Source organism: Nerophis ophidion, linkage group LG09, assembly GCF_033978795.1.
Source record: "Nerophis ophidion isolate RoL-2023_Sa linkage group LG09, RoL_Noph_v1.0, whole genome shotgun sequence".
NCBI classification, from domain to species: domain Eukaryota; kingdom Metazoa; phylum Chordata; class Actinopteri; order Syngnathiformes; family Syngnathidae; genus Nerophis; species Nerophis ophidion.
This window is the reverse complement of record NC_084619.1, coordinates 28,620,936-28,648,729: the sequence shown is the minus strand read 5'-3', so window position 1 is coordinate 28,648,729 and position 27,794 is coordinate 28,620,936. Positions and strand designations below refer to the sequence as shown.

The 27,794-nt window shown below is 39.2% G+C and overlaps 2 protein-coding genes across 4 annotated transcripts in view; one reads left to right on the top strand and one right to left on the bottom strand.

Annotated features, from left to right (window-relative positions):
* Positions 1-27,794, bottom strand: part of cdh23 (cadherin-related 23) — a 619,519-nt gene that overhangs the window by 153,147 nt on the left and 438,578 nt on the right. For 2 of the 3 annotated variants that reach the window (XM_061910729.1, XM_061910730.1), the window contains exons 24-27: positions 24,799-25,018; positions 20,007-20,159; positions 19,726-19,839; positions 15,290-15,438 (exon numbers count right to left, since the gene is read on the bottom strand). In XM_061910729.1, coding sequence (XP_061766713.1) covers positions 15,290-15,438; positions 19,726-19,839; positions 20,007-20,159; positions 24,799-25,018 — 636 coding nt within the window. Of the gene's footprint in view, positions 1-962; positions 1,012-15,289; positions 15,439-19,725; positions 19,840-20,006; positions 20,160-24,798; positions 25,019-27,794 lie in introns of all 3 variants that reach the window. The other variant, XM_061910731.1, reaches the window with a different exon arrangement.
* On the top strand, positions 431-14,200 carry LOC133559203 (uncharacterized protein C10orf105-like). The gene is made up of 2 exons (XM_061910733.1): positions 431-561; positions 13,382-14,200. Exon 2 carries the CDS (start codon positions 13,394-13,396, stop codon positions 13,859-13,861), a length of 468 nt encoding a protein of 155 aa, XP_061766717.1. The 5' UTR covers positions 431-561; positions 13,382-13,393; the 3' UTR covers positions 13,862-14,200.

Here is a 27,794-nt window from a genome sequence, read left to right as displayed (position 1 = left end):
CACACACACACACACACACACACACACACACACACTCTCTCTCTCTCTCTCTCTCTCGTGCTCACTCTCTCTTGTCCTTCTTTGCGCTCTCTCAGCACAGTGAAGAGGGGCCCGACTTCAGTCTCATTAGCTTCATAAAGAGACGTGGAGAAAGAGGAGGAGACGGGAGGGGTAACGGGAAAAAAGGAGTCTGGGGGGTCAGATTGGTGAGAGATGAATAGGGTATTACACAGTGGACTGCACCACTCAAGCTGGCAGAGGGGGTGCATGATGTGTAAGACTATTTTACAGAGCCAGATGTTGTTTGGCTACACAAGTACTGTGTAGTCTTATCAGTTCCTAAATACTATGTCTTAGTGGCATTCATGCACTTCATTTGCTGGGACTGAAACACAGGTGAGGTGTTTTGGTCTCTGATGCCCTTACACATTTTTCACCCCCTTTTCCCTTTTGTTTTCCCCTCTCCGTCTCTGGGAAAGCAGCAGTTTTAGGGGGGAAAACAAGTGTGTGGAGCCAAGAGACAAATCTGACCTCAGTTACAAGAAAGAGTAAAGAGTGGCTGTGAGTAGCATATATTTTATTTTTTATTATTACTCATATGTAAATACTGCAGGGGGAATACTAGTTGTGTGGTCCTGATGAATACATTTAGGGGTGCGTGTTAATAACTATCTATTACTTTTCTATTAGAAGCTTGTGAATTTGAAATAAACACATTGGTATAATATTTGATCTTTAACACGTGTTAGTGTGTTGCACACTCCCTCTGTTTTCTTAGAGGCAGTTAATAATTGTCAACACATCACAGATAAATGACCGACAGAGCAATAAAAGAGCTTTTCGAAAAAATGACAACATGGTATGCAAGAATGCTACTAAGAAATTGTTAGTTTGGAGTGCAGACAAAACCTTGCAACAAGAGAGTTAGAGCGAGAGAAACCTCAAATGTTGAGTTCTATTACCTTTGTTTAGATGCTTGAGCAGAGTGACACATATCATACACATATCTCCCTGAAAAATAAATAAGGAATACATTATTTTTACCTCTATCGTGTGGTGATTATTAGCATCATTCTGCCTTTCTTTATTTGTGTGAATCCATTTTTCTATGATATAATTTGAACCTAAATTTAATTTGCATGTTCTGGAGTAAAGCAAAAGCATTGGAATAACATTTTTGAGTAAATATTTTTTGTATGCAAAATAACCCCAAAAAATGAAGTCAATTTATAAAACCATGTTTCCTGTTAGTGGCTTCACGGTGGAAGAGGGGTTAGTGCGTCTGCCTCACAATACGAAGGTCCTGAGTAATCAGGGTCCAATCCCAGACTCGGGATCTTTCTGTGTGGCGTTTGCTTGTTCTCCCCGTGAATGCGTGGGTTCCCTACGGGTATTCCGGCTTCCTCCCACTTCCAAAGACATGCACCTGGGGATAGGTTGATTGGCAACACTAAATTGGCCCTAGTGTGTGAATGTGAGTGTGAATGTTGTCTGTCTATCTGTGTTGGCCCTGCGATGAGATGGCGACTTGTCCAGGGTGTACCCCGCCTTCCGCCCGATTGTAGCTGAGATAGTCACCAGCGCCCCCCGCAACCCCAAAGGGAATAAGCGGTAGAAAATGGATGGATGGATGGATGTTTCCTGTTAGAGGTTCCCAGAGCAAGACAATTGCATGAAGATTTTGCTTAACAATTATTTTAATCGACATTTAATACACTTTCTAGTGGTTTAGATAGGGCTGCAACCACCCATTACATCAGTGGTTCTCAAATGAGGGTACACGTATCCCTGGGGGTACTTGAAGGTATCCCAAGGGGTACGTGAGATTTTTTTAGAATATTCTAAAAATAGCAACAATTAAAAAATCCTTCATACATTTATTTATTGAATAATAATTCAACAAAATATGAATTTAAGTTGATAAACTGTGAAAAGAAATGCAACAATGCAATATTCAGTGTTGACAGCTACATTTTTTGTGGACATGTTTTATAAATATTGATGTCAAAGATTTATTTCTTTGTGAAGAAATGTATAGAATTAAGTTTATGAATCCAGATGGATCTCTATTACAATCCCCAAAGAGGGCACTTTAAGTTGATGATTACTTCTATGTGTAGAAATCTTTATTTATAATTGAATCACTTGTTTATTTTTCAACAGGTTTTTAGTTATTTTTATATAGATTTTTTACAAATAGTTAAAAAAAGACCACTACAATTTAATAAATCACAAACTGATGACATAGTGCTTTATTTTAGTTCTTTATTTCTTTTTTTTTTCAACCAAAAATGCTTTGCTCTTATTAGGGGGTACTTGAATAAAAAAAAATTCACAGGGGGTACATCACTGAAAAAAGGTTGAGAACCACTGCATTACATTACTAATCGAGTAATTCATTAATTCGTTTTTTTGATGAATCGAGTAATTGATAAAACACACTAAATTATAGCCTCAATTAGTGTTTTATGGAAAATAGTTAACATTTAAAAGAATATATGTTTTGCTATAACTTTCATTATTTTTTGTCCTATTATATGTACATCAGCATTTAAATTGTACTCTTAACATGTGTGCATTCATAAAAATAAAAAATAAAAAATAGTTTGCCGCCACAGAGGTCAACCACACACTACCGCTGTCATGGAGCTATGTCGACCTATTTAAAGTTACAGGACCTACATGCGGTCTGGATTTTATTAATTTTGATTAGTTATACTGAATAAATTATAGATTAAAGCAACAGAAAATATATCGAAATGTTTTTTCTAACACAAATAATCAATTAATCGTTGCAGCCCTATAGGTTTGGATATTATGTATTGGATATGCTTTGGTGTACATTTTGCTCCACAAAAAAATGCATTACCTAGTTTCTGCATATATCTAAAAACGGTTCTTGTGTTGAGGAGTTCCCAGATTGCAAAAGAAATCTTCCACGCCCCACCCTCTCCAAAAACATCAGAATTGATCTTTTGAGAAATGGACACTGTTAAATGTATATCTTGAAGACGACAAGTATCGCTTTTTTTTTTTCCAGAAAACAAAACCCATCCATGCATCCATCCATCCATTTTTTGTACCGCTTATTCCCTTTGGGGTCGCGGGGGGCGCTGGTGCCTATCTCAGCTACAATCGGACGGAAGGTGGTTTACACCCTGGACAAGTCGCCACCTCATCGAGGATAAATGATAAATTGGTTGTACTTGTATAGCGCTTTTCTACCTTCAAGGTACTCAATGGGCTTTGACACTAGTTCCACATTTACCCATTCACACACACATTCACACACTGAAGGAGGGAGCTGCCATGCAAGGCGCTAACCAGCACCCATCAGGAGCAAGGGTGAAGTGTCTTGCTCAGGACACAACGGACGTGACTAGGATGGTACTAGGTGGGGATTGAACCAGGGACCCTCGGGTTGCGCGCGGCCACTCTCCCACAGGCAGAAAAAACAAAATTTCTTAAACTATTTTATATATATATTAGGGGTGGGCAAATTCATGCGTTAATTATGAGTTAACTCATCAATCTATTAACGCCGACAATTATTTTATCGCACATTTGCGTATGTTGTTTACATGCTTTTATTTTGTTAACGCCTTTTCTTAACAAGATGGCGTCGCCCGGAAGGGCTTCGGCGTCGAGGGGCTCTTGGTAAAGATGGAACATTTGGCAAAAATACCGGACAATTCTGCAAATTTCATGGCTGGCTTAAAGCGTGGTCACTCCGGGATCACTTACGACCGCCAGACAATTCTGAATGTGGATAGATCAGGCCATTTTGGACTGAATGACGCGTGATTGCTAGACCAGCTAGCTAGCATGGGAATACTTTGCCGGCTACATCCAGCGGCCTGTGAAGCAGCGGAGTATATGTGTTGTCTGTCTATTTATGAATAATGCAGACAAGGCGTGTTGGCTGAGTTCTTAACGTTTGCTTTCAGAGCGTGCATATCACAACATACAAGATGCCGTCATGGCGACACAACCTATACCGGGCTACCGCGCGTGCTCGTCACTCCTGTTGCATGCTGGGTAGGGTAGTTCTTTTTTCCCCTGGCTCATAACATCACAATATAGTACCATGTATATGATGCGTTCAGTTTATCAAAGCACCAAGCAAACAATCGGAAAATTCCCATTATATGAATTCCTAGATATGGTCATAAATATTCTAAGTGCACTACGCAGAATAAACACAACATCATTAATATTGCTACTACGGATAATTTGATCAAAAATTCCCTAAAACAGCCCACTACCTATAATATAGGTTTTTTAAACATAAGATCCCTGATAAAAAAAATGTTTCTGCTGTTACCTCAGAAATTGCCTGTTCAGATGTTATTATTGTGGCTCAGAGATTTGTATGTAGATTATATTTATTTTCCATAACAAAGACGATAACTTAAGTACCCTGGCAGTGGCAATAAGCTTAAATGTTTGTATTTACATTTTTTGAGTTGATTTTCATAAAATATGCTATTTAACTGCTACTGTTTAACAAGGACTGATTTAAATTGTGTTTGCACAACAAATGTTTTGGCGCTTTTGTTCATGTGGGAGAATATTCCAATAAAGGTGCACTACACACTACTTTTGAATTCATTATTGGGCTTTGCGTATACAATGCAGTTAATCGCGATTAATCAGAGAAATAGTGCGATTAACTTCGATTAAAATTTGTAATCGTTGCCCAGCCCTAATATATATATATACATATATATATATATATATATATATATATATATACATATATATATATATATATATATATATATATATATATATATATATATATATATATATATATATATATATACATTCACCGGTCACAAAATTAGGTACACCTTATGTGGCGCACAATGATGTATTTAAAAAAGCTGTATTTTACAACATTTATCACACTGAATGTCGCACGTCAGTGTTATTGTGCGCATGCGACTATTATATGGAAACTATACTTTATCCTTCTTTCTGTTTTGTTTCCTTAAACCAGGTAGTAAGGTTGCAATGCCGCCGTCTCGTTCGTCCGAGTTTAGCGGCTAATCCAGTTTCATACTGGACGATGTTGACAAAACAGTCCCATATAAAATGTTTTGATCAAATAAACACAAACAGTATTTACTTTATAGACATCAGAGCAGGCAAGGGAGCATGAAACAAGAAGAAATGGCAGGAGGCTGGCCAACAGCAGAAAGTAGGAAGACCATATAAGTACGTCCATCAATCTGTGATGTCAAAAATGGCCCACTGTTAAAAAGACTGCAAAACACAGCGTTCAGAGGCTTCCAAAACCGCATGCAATCTTACGCCGAAATCCACAAACCTTCTGATTTTATGCTTCGGCATTGTTCAACATGAGTATCCAACATTTTAAGCCAGGATTTGACAAGTACGGAAGTCAAAAATTGGTGGTCCAAGAAGAGCTTTTAAAGTAGGGGTTCCCAAACTTTTTGACACGGGGGCCGCATTGGGTTAAAATAATTTGGCTGGGGTCCAGGCTGTTTCTATATATATATATATATATATATATATATATATATATATGTATGTATAGGTATGTATATATATATATATATGTATATATATATATATATATAGATATATATAATCACACACATATATATATATATATATATCTTGATTGGATTATCCAGAGAATAGTGCTCGATACCGTGGTAGAGCGCAATATGTAGGTGTGGGAAAAAATCACAAGACTACTTCATGAAGTAGTCTTGTGATTTTTTCCCACACCTACATATATATATATATATATATATATATATATATATATATATATATATATATATATATACATATATATATATGAATATATATATGTATATATATATATATATACATACATATATATATATATATGTATATATATATATATATATATATATATATATATATATATATATATATATATATATATATATATGTATGTATATATATGATATCACGTCATCATTGGAAAATGCATTTTTAGACAATGTGATTTGCCTGAGCGGCTAGGAGACTCTGAGAGTAACAAGCAACAAGCAGTAGAAAATAGATTAGAAAGGACAGATTTAAAATAAAAAATAAAAAAAATTACTTGGGACTTCCCGCAGGCCAGAACTCTAATGCCGGCGGGCGGGATCCAGCCCGCGGGCCGTAGTTTGGGGACCCCTGTTCTAAAGGCCAAAATCATTAATATCCCAGCACCATTTGAATAATATCACCCTCAGTAACACAATGAAAATCCCGCTTTTTTAAATGAATATGCTAAAGTTTAGCGTATTAAACAAATTCAACATCATTAAAAACTATGTTGTTTTTTTACATTTTATCTCCAAAATGAATGTGAACCCAACGGTTTGAGCCAGGAGAGGCTTCGGAAGTAAAAAGGGGAAATCTGTCTTCATATTCTATTCAGTGACAGAGCATGACGTGGCCAGGAATATATTTGAGGAACATTTCATTTGAAGCATTTTGTCATTTAACAATTTACATTTGCGCTTCTTCATACAAAACGGAGACCCCCACGTACAGCGAAGCCCTTAGCACAGCGCGTGTTCTGCGTTCTGGGCAGGGTGGCACCTTACAGACATAAACCTGCTCAGTGGCCTTGTGGTTAGAGTGTCCGCCCTAAGACTGGAAGGTCGTGAGTTCAAACCCCGGCCGAGTTATACCAAAGACTCTAAAAATGGGACCCATTACCTCCATGCTTGACACTCAGTATCAAGGGTTGGAAATGGGGGTTAAATTCCCATAAATGATGCCACCGCTGCTGCTCACTGCTCCCCCTCACCACAAAAATAATTTCACCACACCTAGTGTGTGTGTGACTATTGTTGGGACTTTAACTTTTACATGATTTCGGTTTTTGATACAGTGGGGATACTGAGGGATCAAATGTCACTGTCATTCAATGTTGGCTTCCCGCCATGCCGCTTAAGTGGAGTGATTTCTCCAGATTCTCTGAACCTTTTGATGATATTATGGACCGTAGATGTTGAAATCTCTACATTTCTTGCAATTGCACTTTGAGAAACGTTGTTCTTAAACTGTTTGACTATTTGCTCATGCAGTTGTGGACAAAGGGGTGTACCTCGCCTCATCCTTTCTTGTGAAAGACTGAGCATTTTTTGGGAAGCTATTTTTATACCCAATCATGGCACCCACCTGTTCCTAATTAGCCTGCACACCTGTGGGATGTTTCAAATAAGTGCTTGATGAGCATTCCTCAACTTTATCAGTATTCATTGCCACCTTTCCCAACTGCTTTGTTACATGTTGCTGGCATCAAATTCTAAAGTTAATGATCATTTGCAAAAAAAAAAATGTTTATCAGTTTGACCATCAAATATGTTGTCTTTGTAGCATATTCAACTGAATATGGGTTGAAAATGATTTGCAAATCATTGTATTCCGTTTATATTTACATCTAACACAATTTCCCAACTCATGTGGAAACGGGGTTTGTACATTAGCGGCGTCTGTATACTTTAATATTAATTTTGGGACGGCGTGGTGCAGTGGGATAGGAGCCGTGCGCAACCCGAGGGTCCCTGGTTCAATCCCCACCTAGTACCAACCTCGTCACGTCCGTTGTGTCCTTGAGCAAGACACTTCACCTTTGCTCCTGATGGGTGCTGGTTAGCGCCTTGCATGGCACCTCCCTTCATCAGTGTGTGAATGTGTGTGTGAATGGGTAAATGTGGAAGTAGTGTCAAAGCGCTTTGAGTACCTTAAAGGTAGAAAAGCGCTATACAAGTACAACCCATTTATTTATTTATTTTATTTTGACGGCACATTTCAGATCAAACATTCAAAGTAAAAGAGGACTTAATTGCGTTATGTTTTTCTGGAATTGTAGAGGGCTGTGCTGCTGTGCATGACCATGGATCGTATATTGAGAGAGGATGATCTACCGCATGGTGATGTGCAGTGCACCAATGTCAGTCATGTCATCATCTTTTTGTCAAATAAAAAAGATACATAGGACAAGACCACTGTGTCCTCATTGGTAGTTACGGCCATGATTGTATCAACTTTAATAAATTGGAAAATAGAAAAATCATTATAGGTCCCTCTTCCTGACGCAACCCATTAGACCACCAGGGATGAACAGACGAGTTCTGCAATTTTATTCCCCAATTAGTTAGGGAGCTGGGGATAGGGTTGCTGTACAACAGGTGTCACCAACACGATGCCCGCGGGCATCAGGTAGCCCGTCAGGACCAGATGAGTCGCCCGCTGGCCTGTTCTAAAAATAGCTCAAATAGCAGCACTTACCAGTGAGCTGCCTCTATTTTTTTAAATTGTATTTATTTACTAGCAAGCTGGTCTCGCTTTGCTCGACATTTTTAATTCTAAGAGAGACAAAACTCAAATAGAATTTGAAAATCCAAGAAAATATTCTAAAGACTTGGTCTTCACTTGTTTAAATCAATTCATTTATTTTTTTACTTTGCTTCTTATAACTTTCAGAAAGAGAATTTTAGAGAAAAAAATACAACCTTAAAAATGATTTTAGGATTTTTAAACATATACTTTTTTACCTTTTAAATTCCTTCCTCTTCTTTCCTGACAATTTAAATCAATATCCAAGTAAATTTATTTTAAAGAATAATAAATACATTTTAATTTAATTCTTCATTTTAGCTTCTGTTTTTTTGACGAAGAATATTTGTGAAATATTTCTTCAAATTTATGATTAAAATTTAAAAAAATTATTCTGGCAAATCTAGAAAATCTGTAGAATCAAATTTAATTCTTATTTCAAAGTCTTTTGAATTTCTTTTAAAATTTTTGTTCTGGAAAATCTAGAAGAAATAATGATTTGTCTTTGTTAGAAATATAGCTTGGTCCTATTTGTTATATATTCTAACCTATTTAAAACATGTCATCAAAAATATATATTTATTGTGAGAAATCATTAAGATGATCAGTGTTTCCACAAAGATGAATATCATTAATTATTAATAATAACATGGAGTTAAAGATAAATTGAGCAATTTGGCTATTTATGGCAATTGATTTAAGTGTGTATCAAACTGGTAGCCCTTCGCATTAATCAGTACCCAAGAAGTAGCTTTTGGTTTCCAAAAGGTTGGTGACCCCAGCTGTACAATTTCATACACAGTGCCCCCGTCATTCATTCATTCAATTTTAGATTCTCACTGTAATACAATACGCGTGTACTTAATTTCAATTTCCTTTTTTCGTTGGCTAACTTACACACGTGTGCTTATGTCGCTGACTAATGAAGTGACGCTTTAACAAGCCTCTTGCTCCACTGGCTTATCTCACAGCTTTTCCTGGCATTTGCTCTTAAAAATAATTTCACGTCCCAGTGTGTTTCCCTTAAACCGATAAGCGACGCTTTGTCTCTGCTGAATTAAGGACGATGACATTTACAAATGTTACGGCGCTGAAGAGATGGGGGCGCGGGGAATGAAAGGGGGGATAATTGGAGACCGGGGTAGACGAGGTGGGCGCCTTGCATTTTGTAAGCGTCACTTTAATAAACCCAATTTGTTTCGCATTGAAAAAAGCCTGTCAAGCACTGGCTATTTTTTTAACCTTTAATTTAATAGCGGCTTAATTGCTGCAAATGCCAAACACTTGCAACAGCTGCGTATCTATACAAACATAAATGCGAGTACTTCTGCATGTGTGTCAGTGTATTGCAGGAGTGTATGATCTCAATCAAATCAGCTCCCCAATAAACCTACTCAGCATGGTTCCACTTGACTGCTGAGGCAAAAAAAGAGAGCTGACTCCAGGGCCTAAAATCTATCTTGCGATATAAATTGTAGCCTCATGCAATAACGATATATATTACCATGTATTATTTGGTATGCAAATGATAATAGAACCATTTCCTAAACAGGTTTAAAAGGCTCCTCATTCAGCTGATGATGTGTGCGGTAACTTTGACTACGTTTACACTGCGGGCCAAAGTGGCCCAAATTGGATTTTTTTTCAATCTGATTTTTTTCCAGCTGACTGTTTAGTCAGCTGGGAAAAAATGCTGACGAAACAGTTGCAATTAAAATAAGGATTTTTATCAGTCTCCGGTGTAAACGTGCACAGGCCCCAATGTGGCCTCGACGTCACTTGCTTGCGCACTTCACTTTCACAAGTGAAAACCTCGGAAGTTGATCGGGAGGAAGTCGCCACTACTCCAAAATAAAATATAAGTCATCACACCTTAAAAATGTGTTTTTTTTCACGTGAAACAAAAATAAAGTAATATAATGTATAAATGGATGTACAGGCCAAAAGTTTGGACACACCATCTTATTCAATGCGTTTTCTTTATTTTCATGACTATTTACCTTGTAGATTGTCACTGAAGGCATCAAAACTATGAATGAACACATTTGGAGTTATGTACCTAACAATAAAAGGTAAAATAACTGAAAACACGTTTTATATTCTAGTTTCTTCAAAATAGCCACCCTCTGCTGTGATTACTGTATTTTTCGGACTATAAGTCGCAGTTTTTTTCATTGTTTGGCCCGGGGTGCGACTTATACTCAGGAGCGACTTATGTGTGAAATTATTAACACATTATTGTAAAATATCAAATACTATTATCTAGCTCATTCACGTAAGAGACTAGACGTATAAGATTTCATCGGATTTATCGATTAGGAGTGACAGATTGGTAAACATATAGCATGTTCTATATGTTATAGTTATTTGAATGACTCTTACCATAATATGTTACGTTAACATACAAGGCACCTTCTCAGTTGGTTATTTATGCGTCATATAACGTACACTTATTCAGCCTGTTGTTCACTATTCTTTATTTATTTTAAATTGCCTTTCAAATGTCTATTCTTGGTGTTGGGTTTTATCAAATAAATTTCCCCCAAAAATGCGACTTATACACCAGTGCGACTTAAATATGTTTTTTCCTTCTTTATTATGTATTTTCGGCAGTTGTGACTTATACTTCGGAGCGACTTATACTCCGAAAAATATGGTACTAGTTTGCGCACTCTTGGCATTTTCCTCGATGAGCTTCAAGAGGTGGTCACCTGAAATGGTTTTCACTCCACAGGTGTGTTGGAAGCTCATCGAGAGAATGCCAAGAGTGTGCTAAGCAGTAATCAGAGCAAAGGGTGGCTATTTTGAAGGAACTAGAATATATAACACGTTTTCAGTTATTTTACCTTTTTTTGTTAAGTACATGACTCCACATGTGTTCATTAATAATGTTGATGCCTTCAGTGACAATCTACAATGTAAATAGTCATGAAAATAAAGAAAAAAGGCATTGTGTAGTGTACTATATGTAGTATGCAGTGTAGTATTTTTGGGAGGGTAGTAATCTTATAAGGCTGTTAAGTAGAGGAGACACGGACATCAGCATGCATCTACGTTTAACTCGCATGTAAGCAAACACACTATAGTGTCACTTTCGGTCACTCAACAATCGCTATTCTTTAGGAATCAAAATATATTTTTGCATATTACATATAGACTATTATTTGGGCACTATTGCACCGAAAAATTGGTCGTCTCAAATAGACTTTGAATGCATATATGCTGGCGACTGCGCCTTTCCCCGCGCACACAAATGACGTAGTTCGCCCAAGACTGACCAAAAAATCACATTCAGGTCGCATGGCGTTTAGACTGGAGTCATATTTAATAAGATCTGATTCCAATCGCATTCGATCAGGACTACCTCCTGATGTAGCCTGAATTTGATGCCAAATGATCAGATTTTAAGCAGTTTGGAGCGTTTTGACCGGCAAAAAAATACTTAAGGGCAAAAAAAATCTGATTTGGTGTGCAGTGTAAACGGAGCCATATTGTGTCATTTCCAGTTGCATTATTTTCTTAAAGTTATTATTAATCTATTTGGTAATTTAATGTTAACAGCTGGTTACTCTGTTGTAACATGTTCTCTCTACACTTCTGTTAAAATGTAATTAGCACCTATTTTATTATTTTGAAACTTTATATTATTTCAGGAGATACAATTTTGAGTGTCGATTCAATACCAAGTAGTTACAGGGGCAGTATTGGTCATAGTACCAATGCTCATACTGATACTTCAAATTTTCAAGATCATTGAATGATTCAACGTTTAATCTAAATTATAATCAGAAAAAAATACAGGATGGCTTTGTATAACTATAAATTAAAAATGTTTTTTGCCCTTAAAACCTTTCTGTGTCCAGGGTCGTATTTCCAAAGTTTGTAAACAATACCAAAAAGGAGTACATAAAAAATATTAATCTAATCACTGTACTATCGACCATATACTGATTACATACTCGATATCGTTACCGTTGATATTGGTATTGATCCAGTTAGCATATCTTCCTACTGTATGTAGTGTAGCATGTTTTGCTATATCCTGTCCTCCAGGGATGATACTTGTGAGTTTTCTCCACAAAACTGAAAAAGTGGCCAGATATAGAGTGGACAATTGGGGCCAATTATTTTCAATGTGTTTTTATTTTTGTACTTGTCCTAATCCTTTTATATGTGTTTTACAATTTTCTCATCTTTTTTTAAAGCCTCGCGGGGACAAAGTTGGAAAATTAGCCTGTGGCTAGAATTCTTAAGTACTTTGAACATCGGTTACCTATGAGTCGCAATGTTTAACTGTACATGTCAAATAAAAACACGAATAAGTAAATAAAATAAACGATTTATTTTGTCGCCATGGAAGCAAGAATTTCACGGTGGCAGAAGGGTTAGTGCGTCTGCCTCACAATACGAAGGTCCTGAGTAGTCAGGGTTCAATCCCGGGCTCAGGATCTTTCTGTGTGGAGTTTGCATGTCCTCCCCGTGACTGCGTGGGTTCCCTCCGAGTACTCCGGCTTCCTCCCACTTCCAAAGACATGCACCTGGGGATAGGTTGATTGGCAACACTAAATTGGCCCTAGTGTGTGAATGTGAGTGTGAATGTTGTCTGTCTATCTGTGTTGACCCTGCGATGAGGTGGCGACTTGTCCAGGGTGTACCCCGCCTTCCGCCCGATTGCAGCTGAGATAGGCACCAGGGCCCCCCGCGACCCCAAAGGGAATAAGCGGTAGAAAATGGATGGATGGAAGCAAGAATTGCAAACTTAGAAGCGGCTTTGCACTGCGGAGAAAATGAATATGGAAAAATTGCTATGCTAGAGTACGTTGAGGATGCTTGTTATCAGATGCTATCAGATTTGCCGCACACACAGCTAGAATGTGTCATTAACATGCATTATCACAATAAAACAATAGTATTAAAAGCTCTATCGCCGGCCAAATTCATGTCTATTATCTCGTATATCGTCCATATTGCACAACCCAAGCTGACACTTGAATTGTGAAAACCTCTGGAACGAAAGTTGAAACCTCATGTGTTTTTTATCCAGGTTCTCACCAACATGAACACCAGTGATCGGACAACCAACTTAACATTCTTCTCCACCACAGAACACACCGTGTTCAATCAATCCAACGCCACAATCTCGCTCCCATCGTCCCATTCTTTAGACAGCCATGACCCACAATTCACCATTATGCTGGTGCTGGGCTTATCTCTGCTGCTCGCAGCGCTGGCCATCTTCCTGGCAGTGTGCCGGCCCTCTGGGCAGCACGAGGACCGTGAGGCGGACTGTGGCCCAGGAGACAAACTGAATGGCAGAAGAAGCCAGTCGAGCGAGCCACAGCTTAAGGTGTGGAAGAGGCTGGGCTCCTATCGACGCTCCTACAATCTCTCCTTCAGAAGACCCCCCTATCGGAGGCCACGCGAGCATGGGAACACATGTGCCTCAACGACAGCTCAAGCAGGGGTCAGCAAGGATCTGCAGCTCACTACGCCTTGTCTGCATGATTATGTCACTGAGATCTAGCTGAGGACTGATACTGTTTTGCCAGATTTGACCACACACATCCCATGCGTTTAGCTTTCCAAATATTTACGCATGTAATCTTTTTACTTTTATCAACATTTTGTGTACGCTGCAACCAACACTGTTCATTCAGTTTTCTCAACAAGCAAGAATCAATCAAACAAGATCCCTAACGGACTTATTCAAAGAGTCGATGAAGAATTTTAAACACATTATTATTCCTACATAGCTAAAATTAATAATGCAGCATATCTGCTCAATCGCATACGTTAGTCATGGATACACACAATTAAAGCCCTGTGACCTGATGACTTGTGTCTTTGTTACATTGAATAATAAAGTGACTTTTTCCATGTTTGACCCCAAAAAAGTGTTTTTGGTAACACTTTAGTATAGGGAACATATTGAATGGCATGCATCCATTTACTACCGCTCATTCCCTTCAGGGTCGCTGGAGCCTTTCTCAGCTACAATCGGTCGGAAGACGGGGTACACCCTGGACAAGTCGCCACCTCATCGCAGGGCCAACACAAATAGACAGACAACATTCACACTCACATTCACACACTAGGGCCAATTTAGTGTTGCCAATCAACCTATCCCCAGGTGCATGTCTTTGGAGGTGTGAGGAAGCCGGAGTACCCGGAGGGAACCCACGCAGTCACGGGGAAAACATGCAAACTCCACACAGAAAGATCCCGAGCCCGGGATTGAACTCAGGACCTTTGTATTGTGAGGCAGAGGCACTAACCCTTCTCCTACCGTGCTGCCCACATATTGAATGGTAAATAGGTGGTACTTGTATAGCGCTTTTCTACATTTTTTTTTTAAAGGAACTCAAAGCGCTTTGACACTATTTCCACACACACACACACACACACACACACACACACACACACACACACACACACACACACACACACACACACACACACGCACACACACACACACACACACACACATACACAAACACAAACACACACACACACACACTGATGGCAGAAGCTGCCATGCATGGCGCTAACCAGGACCCATCAGGAGCAAGGGTGAAGTGTCTTTGCTCAAGGACACAACGGATGTGACTAGGATGGTAGAAGGTGGGGATTGAACCAGTAACCCTCAGATTCCTGGCACGGCCACTCTCCCAACTTTGCCACGCCGTCCTCATATTATAAGTAACAAAGACTTAATTAAGAGTTATTTGGACACTAAGGGAACATATTGTAAGTAACAAAGACTTAATTTAGAGTTATTTGCTCAGGGTCAGGGTTGTTGAAAAATAAGGCAATGCAGAATAAGGCATTACTGAGTACTTAATAATGAGTAATTAACAACCTATATGTTACTAATTTCCATGTTAATAAGCAACTAATTATTGGTGAGTATGTTCCCCATACTAAAGTGTAAACATGTTTTTTTTTTTTTTACCTGGAGGATGCTGGCTCCCTGCGCCACAGTCTCCAGTATGCTGGTCTCGTAGCTGTTCTGGAGGAAGATGGGTCTGTTGTCATTAACATCCTGCACCTCCACAAACACAGTGGCTGTGCCTGTCCTCCTGCTGCCCGCCGGACCATTGTCTGGGTGAACAAACAAAACCATTTACCTACATTTCAACATAGGGTCTACTTTTAGGTCCAACACCTCCATGGACATGATGGAACCAATTCTGGTTAGCCTGCAAGAATCAGTCACAACATGAGGTGCAATTTAGGGAGCTGTATCAAAAATGGTGCCTTTACAAAGATAATATTGATAATAATGTATGTATTTACTCCTGTCCACAAAATCCAGTTAGTTTTTCATAAAATGCTTTAAAGTGATGGCAAATAAACTCAATTTGTGGAATGCAATGATTTGTATATTCCACATTTCTTTTAAAATACAAGCCTTTGGGCAAACTAGGTTCGCTACGTGGTAAGTGGAAGAAACATATCTGCTTTTCTTATCTCTTATAAAGGTGGTTCATATTATATTTGTGTGCTGCATATTCCACAACATAATAAAATAGCACAGGCTGGACTGTTGGAGCATACAAAGTCATGAATGTGGAGATAAATGAGTGTGTCCATGGGCAGAGCTGATATAGGATACGCACAAGCATCATTTAAATAGGGCGGTTTGCACCACTTTTGCACTAGTTGTCAAATGTACATGCAGTCTTAATAGATCACCTGCGATACACCAACTATTATACTTGCTTTTTTGTTTAACTTTGCAAACTTTAAGTAAATACCAAAGACTAAAAATGGGACCCATTACCTCCCTGCTCGGCACTCAGCATCAAGGCTTGGAATTGGGGGTTAAATTACCAAAAATGATTCCTGGGCGCAGCCACTGCTGCTGCTCACTGCTCCCATCCCAGTCGGTAATGAAGGGTGATGGGTCAAATGCAGAGAATAATTTCGCCACACCCAGTGTGTGTGTGACAATCAGTGGTACTTTAACTTTTAAATCAGGCCCTGATTGACTGTGGGTATTTTAAGCCACCAGCAGGGGCAGCACTTTCCTCGTATGGGAGCCATAAAAAGGCAAACCCATTATAACTTAAAACATAATTTAACATTGAAATTTGTGGAGTAAAATTATTTTTATATTCCACTTTTGTTAAAAAAAACTTATAACAAACAAGTCTCGCAAGGGGATAAGAGGAAGAAACATCTCTGCTTCTCTTATTATTAAATACATAATCATATTAATTTCATATTTGTCCGATTAAAATCTATTTTATTTTCATTTTCCTTCTTTCCATTCAGCCTATTTTGTAAAGTTCTCTCTTACTAATAGAGCAAAACTACATGATAAACAGCATTATTATACATTATCTTTTGCTCCCTTTCATATCTGTTTGTTTTTTCCGGTATTGATCTAACTTTTCACCATTGTTCCTCATCATGTATTGCTTGTATTTAGACACGTGACTTCTTCCCGTAAATGAAAACCAGTGGTGGTCATCCAAACTATACGACGGCTGTTGTACAGTAAGCAGCGCATGAACTATCTGACTACAAAAGAGGCTTAAATATTCCTTCGAATAGCAGATTGGAGCAAAAAAATCAAAGAGTGCAATGGAATAGATCCCCATACTTTATCAAACGTATTTTACGTTGGTCGCTTTCTCAGAGATATCGAAATATTGTGCTTCAGACATCATTGTACACGACAAAACACATACAAATTTGGAAAAGCATGGATGTCTACAACTTGTGTGTGACTGGGTCAAGGAAATTGGTATCAAGACTCTCCAAGATAAATATGTATGGTTTTTACTCAGGTAAGGTTGCATTTCATGATTTAACTTTGCGTTTAACCATGTTTGTTGCTGTTGCACGCATCATTTATAAGTAGGGTGTTTTTCCCCATCTTTATCAAAATATAACTGTAGATGTCAACATTGTGTATGTACTGAAATAATTCCTGCGATGATGTAGCGACTTGTCCAGGGTGTACACCGCCGTCCGCCCGATTGTAGCTGAGATAGGCGCCAGCGGCCCCCGAGACCCCAAAAAAGGGAATAAGCGGTAGAAAATGCATGGATGGATGGATTGCTGCCTTTGGTAAAAGCTTAACTCTTTTAGGTTTTGCTCACATTTGATTTATTTTATTTAGACACACCGCGCTTCTAAATTTCTTAAACATGTGTTTAAGAAATACAAATAATATCAAAATATAACTTAAATAGGAAATAATAAACGTTAAAAGTACATCAAACAAACTGCAAACTTGTGCATTCTTCAACTGCTCCCTTGGAATAGAGCAGTGGTTCTTAACCTGGGTTCGATCGGACCCTAGGGGTTCGGTGAGTCGGCCTCAGGGGTTCGGCGGAGATCAAAACACATGGACTGTGTAATTTGTTGTGAGTTTATGCACTGTTTTGGTTTTGGTTTTTGAACAAGGTGATGCTCATGCACAGTTCATTTTGTGCACCAGTAAAAAAAACATGGTAACACTTTAGTATGGGGAACATATTCACCACTAATTAGTTGCTTATTAACATGCAAATTAGTAACATATTGGCTCTTAACTAGTCATTATTAAGTACTTATTAATGCCTTATTCGGCATGGCCTTATAATAACCCTAACCCTCTAATCCCAACCCAAACCAAATAACTCTAAATTAAGTCTTTGTTACTTAGAATATGTTCCCCATACTAAAGTGTTACCAAAAACATACTGATTTGTCTTGAATTTGAATTTTTTATTTATTTATTTTTCACTAAAGAAGAGTTTGGTGAATGCGTATATGAAACTGGTGGGGTTCGGTACCGCCAACAAGGTTAAGAACCACTGGACTAAAGTGTGAGCTGAATGCTCTTTTAGTTGTTTTTTCCTAAAATCTTGCACTCTTCCTTCCTTTTTTGAGGAACTTGGAAGAAATGTTTATCCTTTTCGTGATTCAAACGATTCGAACAGCTGAAAACACAAGCAAAGGGCATTTTTTTCTTCGAGAAAGCACAAGGCGCCTCGTACCCATTGAAAACAGAGCTAGCTTGACCACCACGCGTATGTTTTGGACGGGATGTGAGCCGGACGTGACATCAGTAACATCCCAGCAACTGTGTGCTATTAGGCCCCCACTTCAGTAAATATGCACTTCATTAAAACAAGAACAAATTTCACTCTAGAAAATGTATACATTTTTCTACTGGTTGACCTTTGTCTTTATTATGAAAACAATACCAGTTATTAAGCATTCATTTATCTACTTTATACATCCATCCAACCATTTTCTACCGCTTGTCTCTCTTGGAGTTGGAGCAGGTGCACTCGAGCGGAAGACATATAAATGAATTTATTAGTGGCGATCCACCATTACCCTTGGACATGAACACATCAAGAGGCACCTGATTTGCCAGAGAATAAGAGGACAGAGCAAGAGGGGATCTCAATCACCTCAATTTTAGCAAGTAATCAGAATACTGTAAATACTTTTTCAGAAACGCAACTATCGACAAATTTTGGGTGACATGAAAGCACATAATGTATCACTCTATTTAACAAGACCTGAGGGACGCTGTGAGCCCCCCCCCCCCCCACGATCCAAAAGCACTCAGACACGCTCAGTTTGTTTGTGACACTGAATAACAAATGACAGAAAGAAAAGACAAAGGAAAGTTAAGTTAAAGTTTTAAAACCATTTGTTTTACTTTTCATGTTTTTTTATTAACTTGTTCCAAACGTGGCATGGCCAAATATTCATATTTGTTGATTATGTCATTATTTCCGCCCCCCCAATACCACAAATAGATTGCAGTCCTCTACTTTGACCAGGATGCCTTGACATTTATTAAAACATTACAACAATCTTAGTGAGTTATCATTAATTAGACTGAAATATACATTTGGGCTTAGAGAGTAACAATTCTACAATCAACATTATCATTAATAAAACAGATATGTTTGAGCATAAGTTATTTTATCCGACAGACTTATGAATGAAAGTCCATTTGGTGCAACATATTTGAAGTACCTCTAAGGATGACATCACCATTGAAACTACATTTGTAATAATAACTATATTTTTTCAAAGAAATAGTGCCCTGAGAGTGTTAATCAGTTTGTTTATAACAGTTTTTCATGTGAATTACAGCAATTATTTTTATTTTCACCTTTATGCATTCTCTCTGCCTGTCTTCTCACCTACCCTGTCAGCATCCTGACTCAATTGTTTCTACAACAGAACACGCTAATTTCTTTCTTGTCAAACAACAAAGGCGGGTGAGCCAAAAAAATTATAAAAAATCTGACCTGACTGCAAGCATCACTTATTTTTCGTCATCATACATAACGCAGAAAGGAGTCACTTTGAGGCAGACAAAGAGACAAAAGAAACATAAAAGATAATCAAAAGGAAAATGTCACATACCTATGGCTTCTACAACCAGAGTGTATGTAGCCTGGGTTTCTCTGTCAAGTCCAACCACTGTCCGCACAATGCCGTCTCTGAAGCCCACGCTGAATTTACCATCCTGATTACCGCCTATAAAAATATGTCAAATACATATATTTATGTACACCTACATGACAAAAGCTTAGAAAAATATATGCCATTAGTCCATTGCATTGACAACAACACAAACATACGGGCTCATACGCTTTTTAGCGCGAAGAGAATAGTTGCAAACCTCTCCATCCATGACCTCTAACCTGTGATGAAGTAGCTCAGTTCTGCGTTGAGGCCAGCGTCGTCGTCGGAGCAGATGAGCCGTGCCACAACGTGGTCTCTAGGGACGCTCTCTTTCAGGGACACATTGTATACACTAGGGTTGAAGGTGGGTGTCTCGTCATTCACGTCTAGGACTACACACAAACACAGGAATTAGGACAAAATAAGGTAATACAAGAAATGTTCTTAAAACACCTAGGGCCCGATCAATTATTCCATCTACAAACCCCGTTTCCATATGAGTTGGGAAATTGTGTTGGATGTAAATATAAACGGAATACAATGATTTGCAAATCCTTTTCAACCCATATTCAGTTGAATGTGCTACAAAGACATCATATTTGATGTTCGAACTGAAAAACATTTTTCTTTTTGCAAATAATTTTAGAATTTGATGCCAGCAACACGTGACAAAGAAGTTGGGAAATGTGGCAATAAATACCGATACATTCGAGAAATTCTCATCAAACACTTATTTGGAACATCCCACAGGTGTGCAGGCAAATTGGGAACAGGTGGGTGCCATGATTGGGTATAAAAGCAGCTTCCATGAAATGTTAAGTAATTCACAAACGAGGATGGGGCGAGGGTCACCAATTTGTAAACAAATCGTCGAACAGTTTTAGAACAACATTTCTCAATGAGCTATTGCAAGGAATTTAGGGATTTTACCAGCTACGGTCCGTAAAATCATCAAAAAGTTCAGAGAATCTGGAGAAATCACTGCACGTAAGCGATGATATTACGGATCTTTGATCCCTCAGGCGGTACTGCATCAAAAAGCGACATCAGTGTGTAAAGGATATCACCACATGGGCTCAGGAACACTTTATAAAACCACTGTCAGTAAATACAGTTGGTTGCTACATCTGTAAGTGCAAGTTGAAACTCTGCTATGCAAAGCAAAGACCATTAATCATCAACACCAAAGAACACAGCTGGCTTCGCTGGGCCCGAGATCATCTAAAATGGACTGATGCAAAGTGGAAAAGTGTTCTGTGGTCTGACGAGTTCACAATTCAAATTACATATGGAAACTGTGGGCGTGGTGTCCTCTGGAACAAAGAGGAAAATAACCATCTGGATTCTTTTGGGCGCAAAGTTCAAAAGCCAGCATCTGTGATGGTATGGGGGTGTATTAGTGCCCAAGGCATGGGTAACTTACACATCTGCAAAGGCACCATTATTGCTGAATGGTCCATACAGGATTTGGAGCAACATATGTTGTCATCCAAGCAACGTTATCATGGATGCCCCTGCTTATTTCAGCAAGACAAGGCCAAGCCACATGTTACAACAGCGTGGTTTCGTAGTAAAAGAGTGCGGGTACTTTCCTGGCCTGCCTGAAGTCCAGACCTGTCTCCCATCGAAAATGTGTGACGCATTATGATGCGTAAAATATGACAGCGGAGACCCCGGACTGTTGAACGACTAAAGCTCGACATAAAACAAGAATGAGAAAGAATTCCACTTTCAACGCTTCAACAATTAGTTTCCTCAGTTCCCAAATGTTTATTTTGTGTTGTTAAAAGAAAAGGTGATGTAACACAGTGGTGAACATGCCCTTTCCCAACTACTTTGGCATGTGTTGCAGCCATGAAATTCTAAGTTAATTATTATTTGCAAAAAAAAATAATGTTTATGAGTTTGAACATCAAATATCTTGTCTTTGTAGTGCATTCAATTGAATATGGGTTGAAAAGGACTTGAAAATCATTGTATTCTCTTTATATTTACATCTAACACAATTTCCCAACTCATTTCGAAACAGGGTTTGTATTAAACCACCTGCAACATTGATAACACACACGAAGCTGATCTACTAGGCTGGTGCGCAGGGGATTCGTCTCTTAAACGAGCAAAATAGAGAGCACAATCCAAATATCTGTCTTCATGTACTGTATTCTCCCTACTGTAAGCCCAGCCACTATATAGACCGCACCAGTGGTGTGCCGTCAGGGCCAGCAAAGCCTTCTCTCCTGGCCTAACATTACCAGAAATAATGATCATATTTAAAGATAAAAGTCATTTTTAATCTGCTTTCCCTAAATATCTAAAAGTATTCATATTCTCTTCATGTCACATTATGCTCCTTCCAGTGCTGTTGTTTTTAGGTTAGAGTTTTTATCCAATCAGAATTCAGCTAGCTTATGTCGCCATGCAGAACGAAATCTGCCCGAGGCCTTCAGAATCAACAATGTGGGCGTCTATGCACTTTAAGTGCATTGGTACATAGAGTTGATAGACAGTTGCGATAGCCAATCAGATCACAAGTTGTTGTCAGTAAGGCCTTCTAGATGGCGTAAGGCAGATATATACTGTATTGTGATGTCATGAGCCAGGTAACATAAGAACTCCATTACCCAGCATGCCATAGTAGTGAAGAGCATGCCAGTAGCCCGGCAGCGGGATATTTTTGATGAGCACGCTGTGGAGTAAACTTTAAGAACTCAGCAAACACGCCTCTTCAGTATCTTTTATGATTAGACAAGACAACACATACTGTATATTTGCAAGGCCATTTTCAAGAAGGATATTTAAAGACAAAATACATCTTGTGATACCATGTCAGCCAACCCCGGAAGCTCGAAAACGCTCTACAAATTGTGAGTTGAGATATTTTATTAATTTATTTTTTCACGTTTTTAATTTGTTTTTTGCAATTTTAATTTTGACAGTAACAGATAAGATATGTTTTAATTGCTAATGCCGGTTTATTGATTTTTAAATGCGCCAGAAAATAACCCGTTTTATACACTCTTGGTGGTGATTCAATGCCCAGTAGCGTAAATGTGTTTCTGTATAGAATTTCTCCAGAAATGGTCATGTGGTGACATAAATTATGGTATTTTGAGAGGTAATCATTGGACACGGGACATCACTGAAGGCCTAGGTGGGAAATGCACGGCCCGCCACTGAACTGCACCCACTAAATTTTAGAAGAAAAAAAACTAATTTGTATATTAACCGTATCAGACCATAAGCCGCAGCTATATACTGGTACGTTGAGAAATTAGATATTTACATAGAAACATTTTGTAACTGTTTATTTACATGCCTTAATTGTTTGCAAACTGTGCCTATAACACAACAGTAAAACGGTTGATTAAACAAAACAGTAAAGTAATTGGTGTCTTTATTCATCCCTTATGAGATGAATGAGACTGTCTACATTTTAAATAGGGTTGAATATGTTTATTAGGAGTCTTCCTCATTGGACCAGTTTCTTAAAGTGAATGATTTTAGTAAATTTTTTGTTTTTTTTTAGTTTAATCCATTCCATGATTTAGCCGTCAGCAAAGAAAAATCAATGGATTAGCCATATCTTTGTTTTTGAGCAGCAGTGTTGCATGCATAAAACATGCTGATTATCAGAAAGCCCACAATACTGGGAGATATAAAGGAGGAGATTCACCCTGTGATTTATCAAAACTGGAACTGGTTTGTGGCTGTGAGAAAGGAGGCAATCGCGCTGCAAAGACAAAGGATAGAGAGACAGCTGTCCATCCTACATGTGCATGTCAAAGTATTTAGGCTGCCAGAAATAACAAATATTAGACATGTTATCCATTCGCAGCCGAGTGTGAAGCGACCGGAATGAGAATCAGCACCTCCAAGTCCGAGTCCATGGTTCTCGCCCGGAAAAGGGTGGAATGCCATCTCCGGGTTGGGGAGGAAACCCTGCCCCAAGTGGAGGAGTTCAAGTACATAGGAGTCTTGTTCACGAGTGGGGGAAGAGTGGATCGTGAGATCGACAGGAGGATCGGTGCAGCGTCTTCAGTAATGCGGACGTTGTACCGATCCTTTGTGGTGAAGAAGGAGCTGAGCCGGAAGGCAAAGCTCTCAATTTACTGGTCGATCTACGTTCCCATCCTCACCTATGGTCATGAGCTTTGGGTCATGACCGAAAGGATAAGATCACGGGTACAAGCGGCCGAAATGAGTTTCCTCCGCCGTGTGGCGGGGCTCTCCCTTAGAGATAGGGTGAGAAGCTCTGCCATCCGGGAGGAACTCAAAGTAAAGCCGCTGCTCCTCCACATCGAGAGGAGCCAGATGAGGTGGTTCGGGTATCTGGTCAGGATGCCACCCGAACGCCTCCCTAGGGAGGTGTTTAGGATACGTCCAATCGGTAGGAGGCCACGGGGAAGACCCAGGACACGTTGGGAAGACTATGTCTCCCGGCTGGCCTGGGAACGCCTCGGGATCCCCTGGGAAGAGCTAGACGAAGTGGCTGGGGAGAGGGAAGTCTAGGTTTCCCTGGTTAGCCTGTTGCCCCCGCGACCCGACCTCGGATAAGCGGAAGAAGATGGATGGATGGATGTTATCCATTCATCAATAGCATTTTTATCACGACTGGTTACAGGTTGGACCGTTGGAGCTAATACTGACATGAATGCGGAGGGAAATGAGTGTCTCCATAGGCAGAGCTGATTATGGGATATGCAGAGTCCTTATTTAAATAGGGCGGTCCGCACCACTTTTGCCTTTGTTATCAATTGTCAAAGTATACCACCTGCAACACACCCACTAATAGCACTCACATTTTTCCCCCACACTTATTAGGATCTTAGAAAATTAAGCCCTGTATGACTGTGAGTATTTAGTGGCGCCAGCAGGGGGCAGCACTCCCCTCATTTGTGAGCCATAAAGAGGCAAACCCCATATGACTGAGAGAATGTAATCATCAAATGCTTCAGCAGTTTCATATGTAGGATAATATCAGAGAGCATAGAGGGAAATCAAGTCCAATTCTCATGATTATCAAACACTCACCAGTGACAGTGAGAGTTGAAGTTGAAGTGCGGGGGAATTTCCCTGCGTCGAAGGCTATAATCCTCAAATGATACTGTCCGATCTGCTCCCGATCAAGAATTGCCGATGAAGTGAGGATGCCTGTGGAAGTATTTAGGTAGAAGTCCAAACGGGGCATACCCATCTGTAGGGCCATGGTTATCAAACCATGCTTATCCTGATCAGGATCCTCCACCTGAACCTAAAAGAGGAAGAGGAGGACAAGTGTGGTGATGCATTCTGTGCTTTAATAAATACATGCAAAATATGGCTCACAATCTCTGTTGTAGCTAATTTCAAAGGTGTTTGATGGGTTAGGTTGTTCCTCGCTGAACTCTTCCAGGCATGGATTAATTAATTGAACAAGAGGGGGTTTTTTTTATACTGCATCTATACTAACAAAAGACTCACCAAGGCTAATCAAGAAATTACTAAAATCAACAATAGAGTGCTCTCAAAAAAAACGTATTTCATAAAAATAATAATGATCAGTTTTGATTGACACTGCAGTGCTGGAGAGGTAAATACATGCAGGTGCATTTCAATATATTAGAATATTATGCAAATGTTTTTTGATTTCAGGAGTTCAATTCCGACTAAGAAAGCAATGAGAGGCTCAGAAATTTGTTGCAGTTAATTTGTTGCTTAGTACAGGGGTCGGCGACCTTTACCAATTTAAAGAGCCATTTTGACTCGTTTCACAAAATAAAGAAAACAATGGGAGCTACAAAACTCTTTTGAAATTTAAATTGAAATAACACTGCATAAAGAGGTTTTTTTTTGCTTTGTGCTATGTGTAAACCAGGGGTTTCAGACACGCGGCCCGCACCTTGATAAGAAAATGTTATGTTAGTGCGGCCCTCGAGTTTTATATGAATGCCGCTTGACAGTATCACGCTTGCCAACCCTCCCAAACTTTCCGGGTGGTTCCCGTATTTTCAAAGCAGCTATTCTCGCGATTATCTGCTGAATTTCACCCAGATAACATAATTAAGGGCATGCTATGAAGGCACTGCCTTTGACGTCTTTTACTACATGTACAAATGCCTTGCCAGCCCGGTAATCTCTTGTATATGGCTTCTGCAGATACACGTTCACGACTGTCGGTTGAGGTGGGCGGGGTTGAGGGGGGGGGTTTGGTGCTAGCGGGGTTGTATAATGATGCCAGGAAGAGGTAGGGATACATGGGATTCTGGGTATTTGTTCTGTTCTGTTTATGTTGTGTTACAGTGAGGATGTTCTCCCGAAATGTGTTTGTCATTCTTGTTTGGTGTGGGTTCACAGTGTGGTGCATATTAGTAAGAGTGTTAAAGTTGTTTATATCACAACGTTCAGTGTAACCTGTATGGCTGTTGACCAAGTATGCAGCTTGCAATCTTGTACGTGTGATGACAGAAGCAGCGAAATGCGTACGTCCGACCGGCACGCAGATAGCATGATGTAAAAGCGGGCGCGATGACATCTTGTAGAGGACGTCAAAAGTATAGCCATCACGGCACGCCCTCAATATTGTAGTCCGGGTGAAAATTGGGGAATGTTAGCCACGGGTGATTTCCGGGTGAGGCACCAAAATCTGGAAACCTCCCGAAGTAATCAGGGGGTCGGCGATTATGCAGCTGAGCCACATAAGTGTGGCCAAACAGCCGCATACGGCTCCAGAGCCGCGGGTTGCCGACCCCTTCATTACAACATAGAACTTTGTGACAATTTTTCAAATGTCACTTATGTGGGATTTTATTCTGAGCTGTAAGCTATAGTCATCAAAAATGATTACAATATTAAGAAATACATTGTTGAAATATTTCACTGTCCGTGCATTCAAGCTATAGAATATGTGTTTTACTTTTTAACTCAAGAACTAACAAAAATGTACTATTCAACAAAAAATAACATTGTATTTTATCGAGATTCACATGTATTATTATCTATCCATCCATCCATCCATCCATCCATCCATCCATCCATCCACCCATCAATTTTCTACCGCTCGTCCCGTCCAGGTCACAGAGGGTGCTGGAGCCTATCTCAGCTGCATTCGGGCGGAAGGCGGTGTACACCCTGGACAAGTCGCCACCTGATCGCAGGGCCACCACAGATAGACAACATTCACACTCACATTCACACACTAGGGCCAATTTAGTGTTGCCAATCAACCTATCCCCAGGTGCATTTTTTTTGGCGGTGGGAGGAAGCTGGAGTACCCGGACGGAACTCAAGCAGTCGCTAGGAGAACATGCAAACTCCACACAGAAAGATCCCGAGCACAGGATCGAACCCAGGACCTTCATATGTTTTTATTTTGATTGTACTGCAATACCCTTTCTGAGAAATTCAAACCAACTAAATTTTAACGCCGCGCACTTTTATACCACTACAAAGTATAAGCCATGTACTACCACCTAAGTATTCATTAAAACCAGTTTTTAAGGTTTTAATTACAACAAGTATTTTTGGCCACTGTAACATTACACAATTTGAACAGTAACACTGTTTTAAATACCGGAAAATTAAACAGTGTACTCATAATTTAATTACAAAGCAACAGTATATAAAACGACAAAGTTTACCAAATTTTACATATAAAATCAGGCTTCCGTCCACTCAGAAAGTCGCCCCTTCAGCAAGTGAAAAATTCATTAGGGTCAGGCGGTCCCTTTAGGTCCATTTCATAACAATATATAAATAACAAATGTCAGTGTTTGTCTCACAGCGACAACACATGTACATTAGATTTAGCATTAATTTTTTATCATTGGCATTCGGTTCACTTAAGTTGAAGATAAAAACTGTGCAAATGTGTAATTGATTACATGTATGAAGTAAATAGTGATTATTTGATGTGATTTACCTTTGTTTCACTGGTTTACTAACTCCATTAGTTGACATTACTCTTTAAACTACAAGGTCGGAGTCCCAGTGAGCAGCTCGGCTCGCCACTTCAAAGTCCGGCTGAATATATTATATTTCTCAGGAAATAT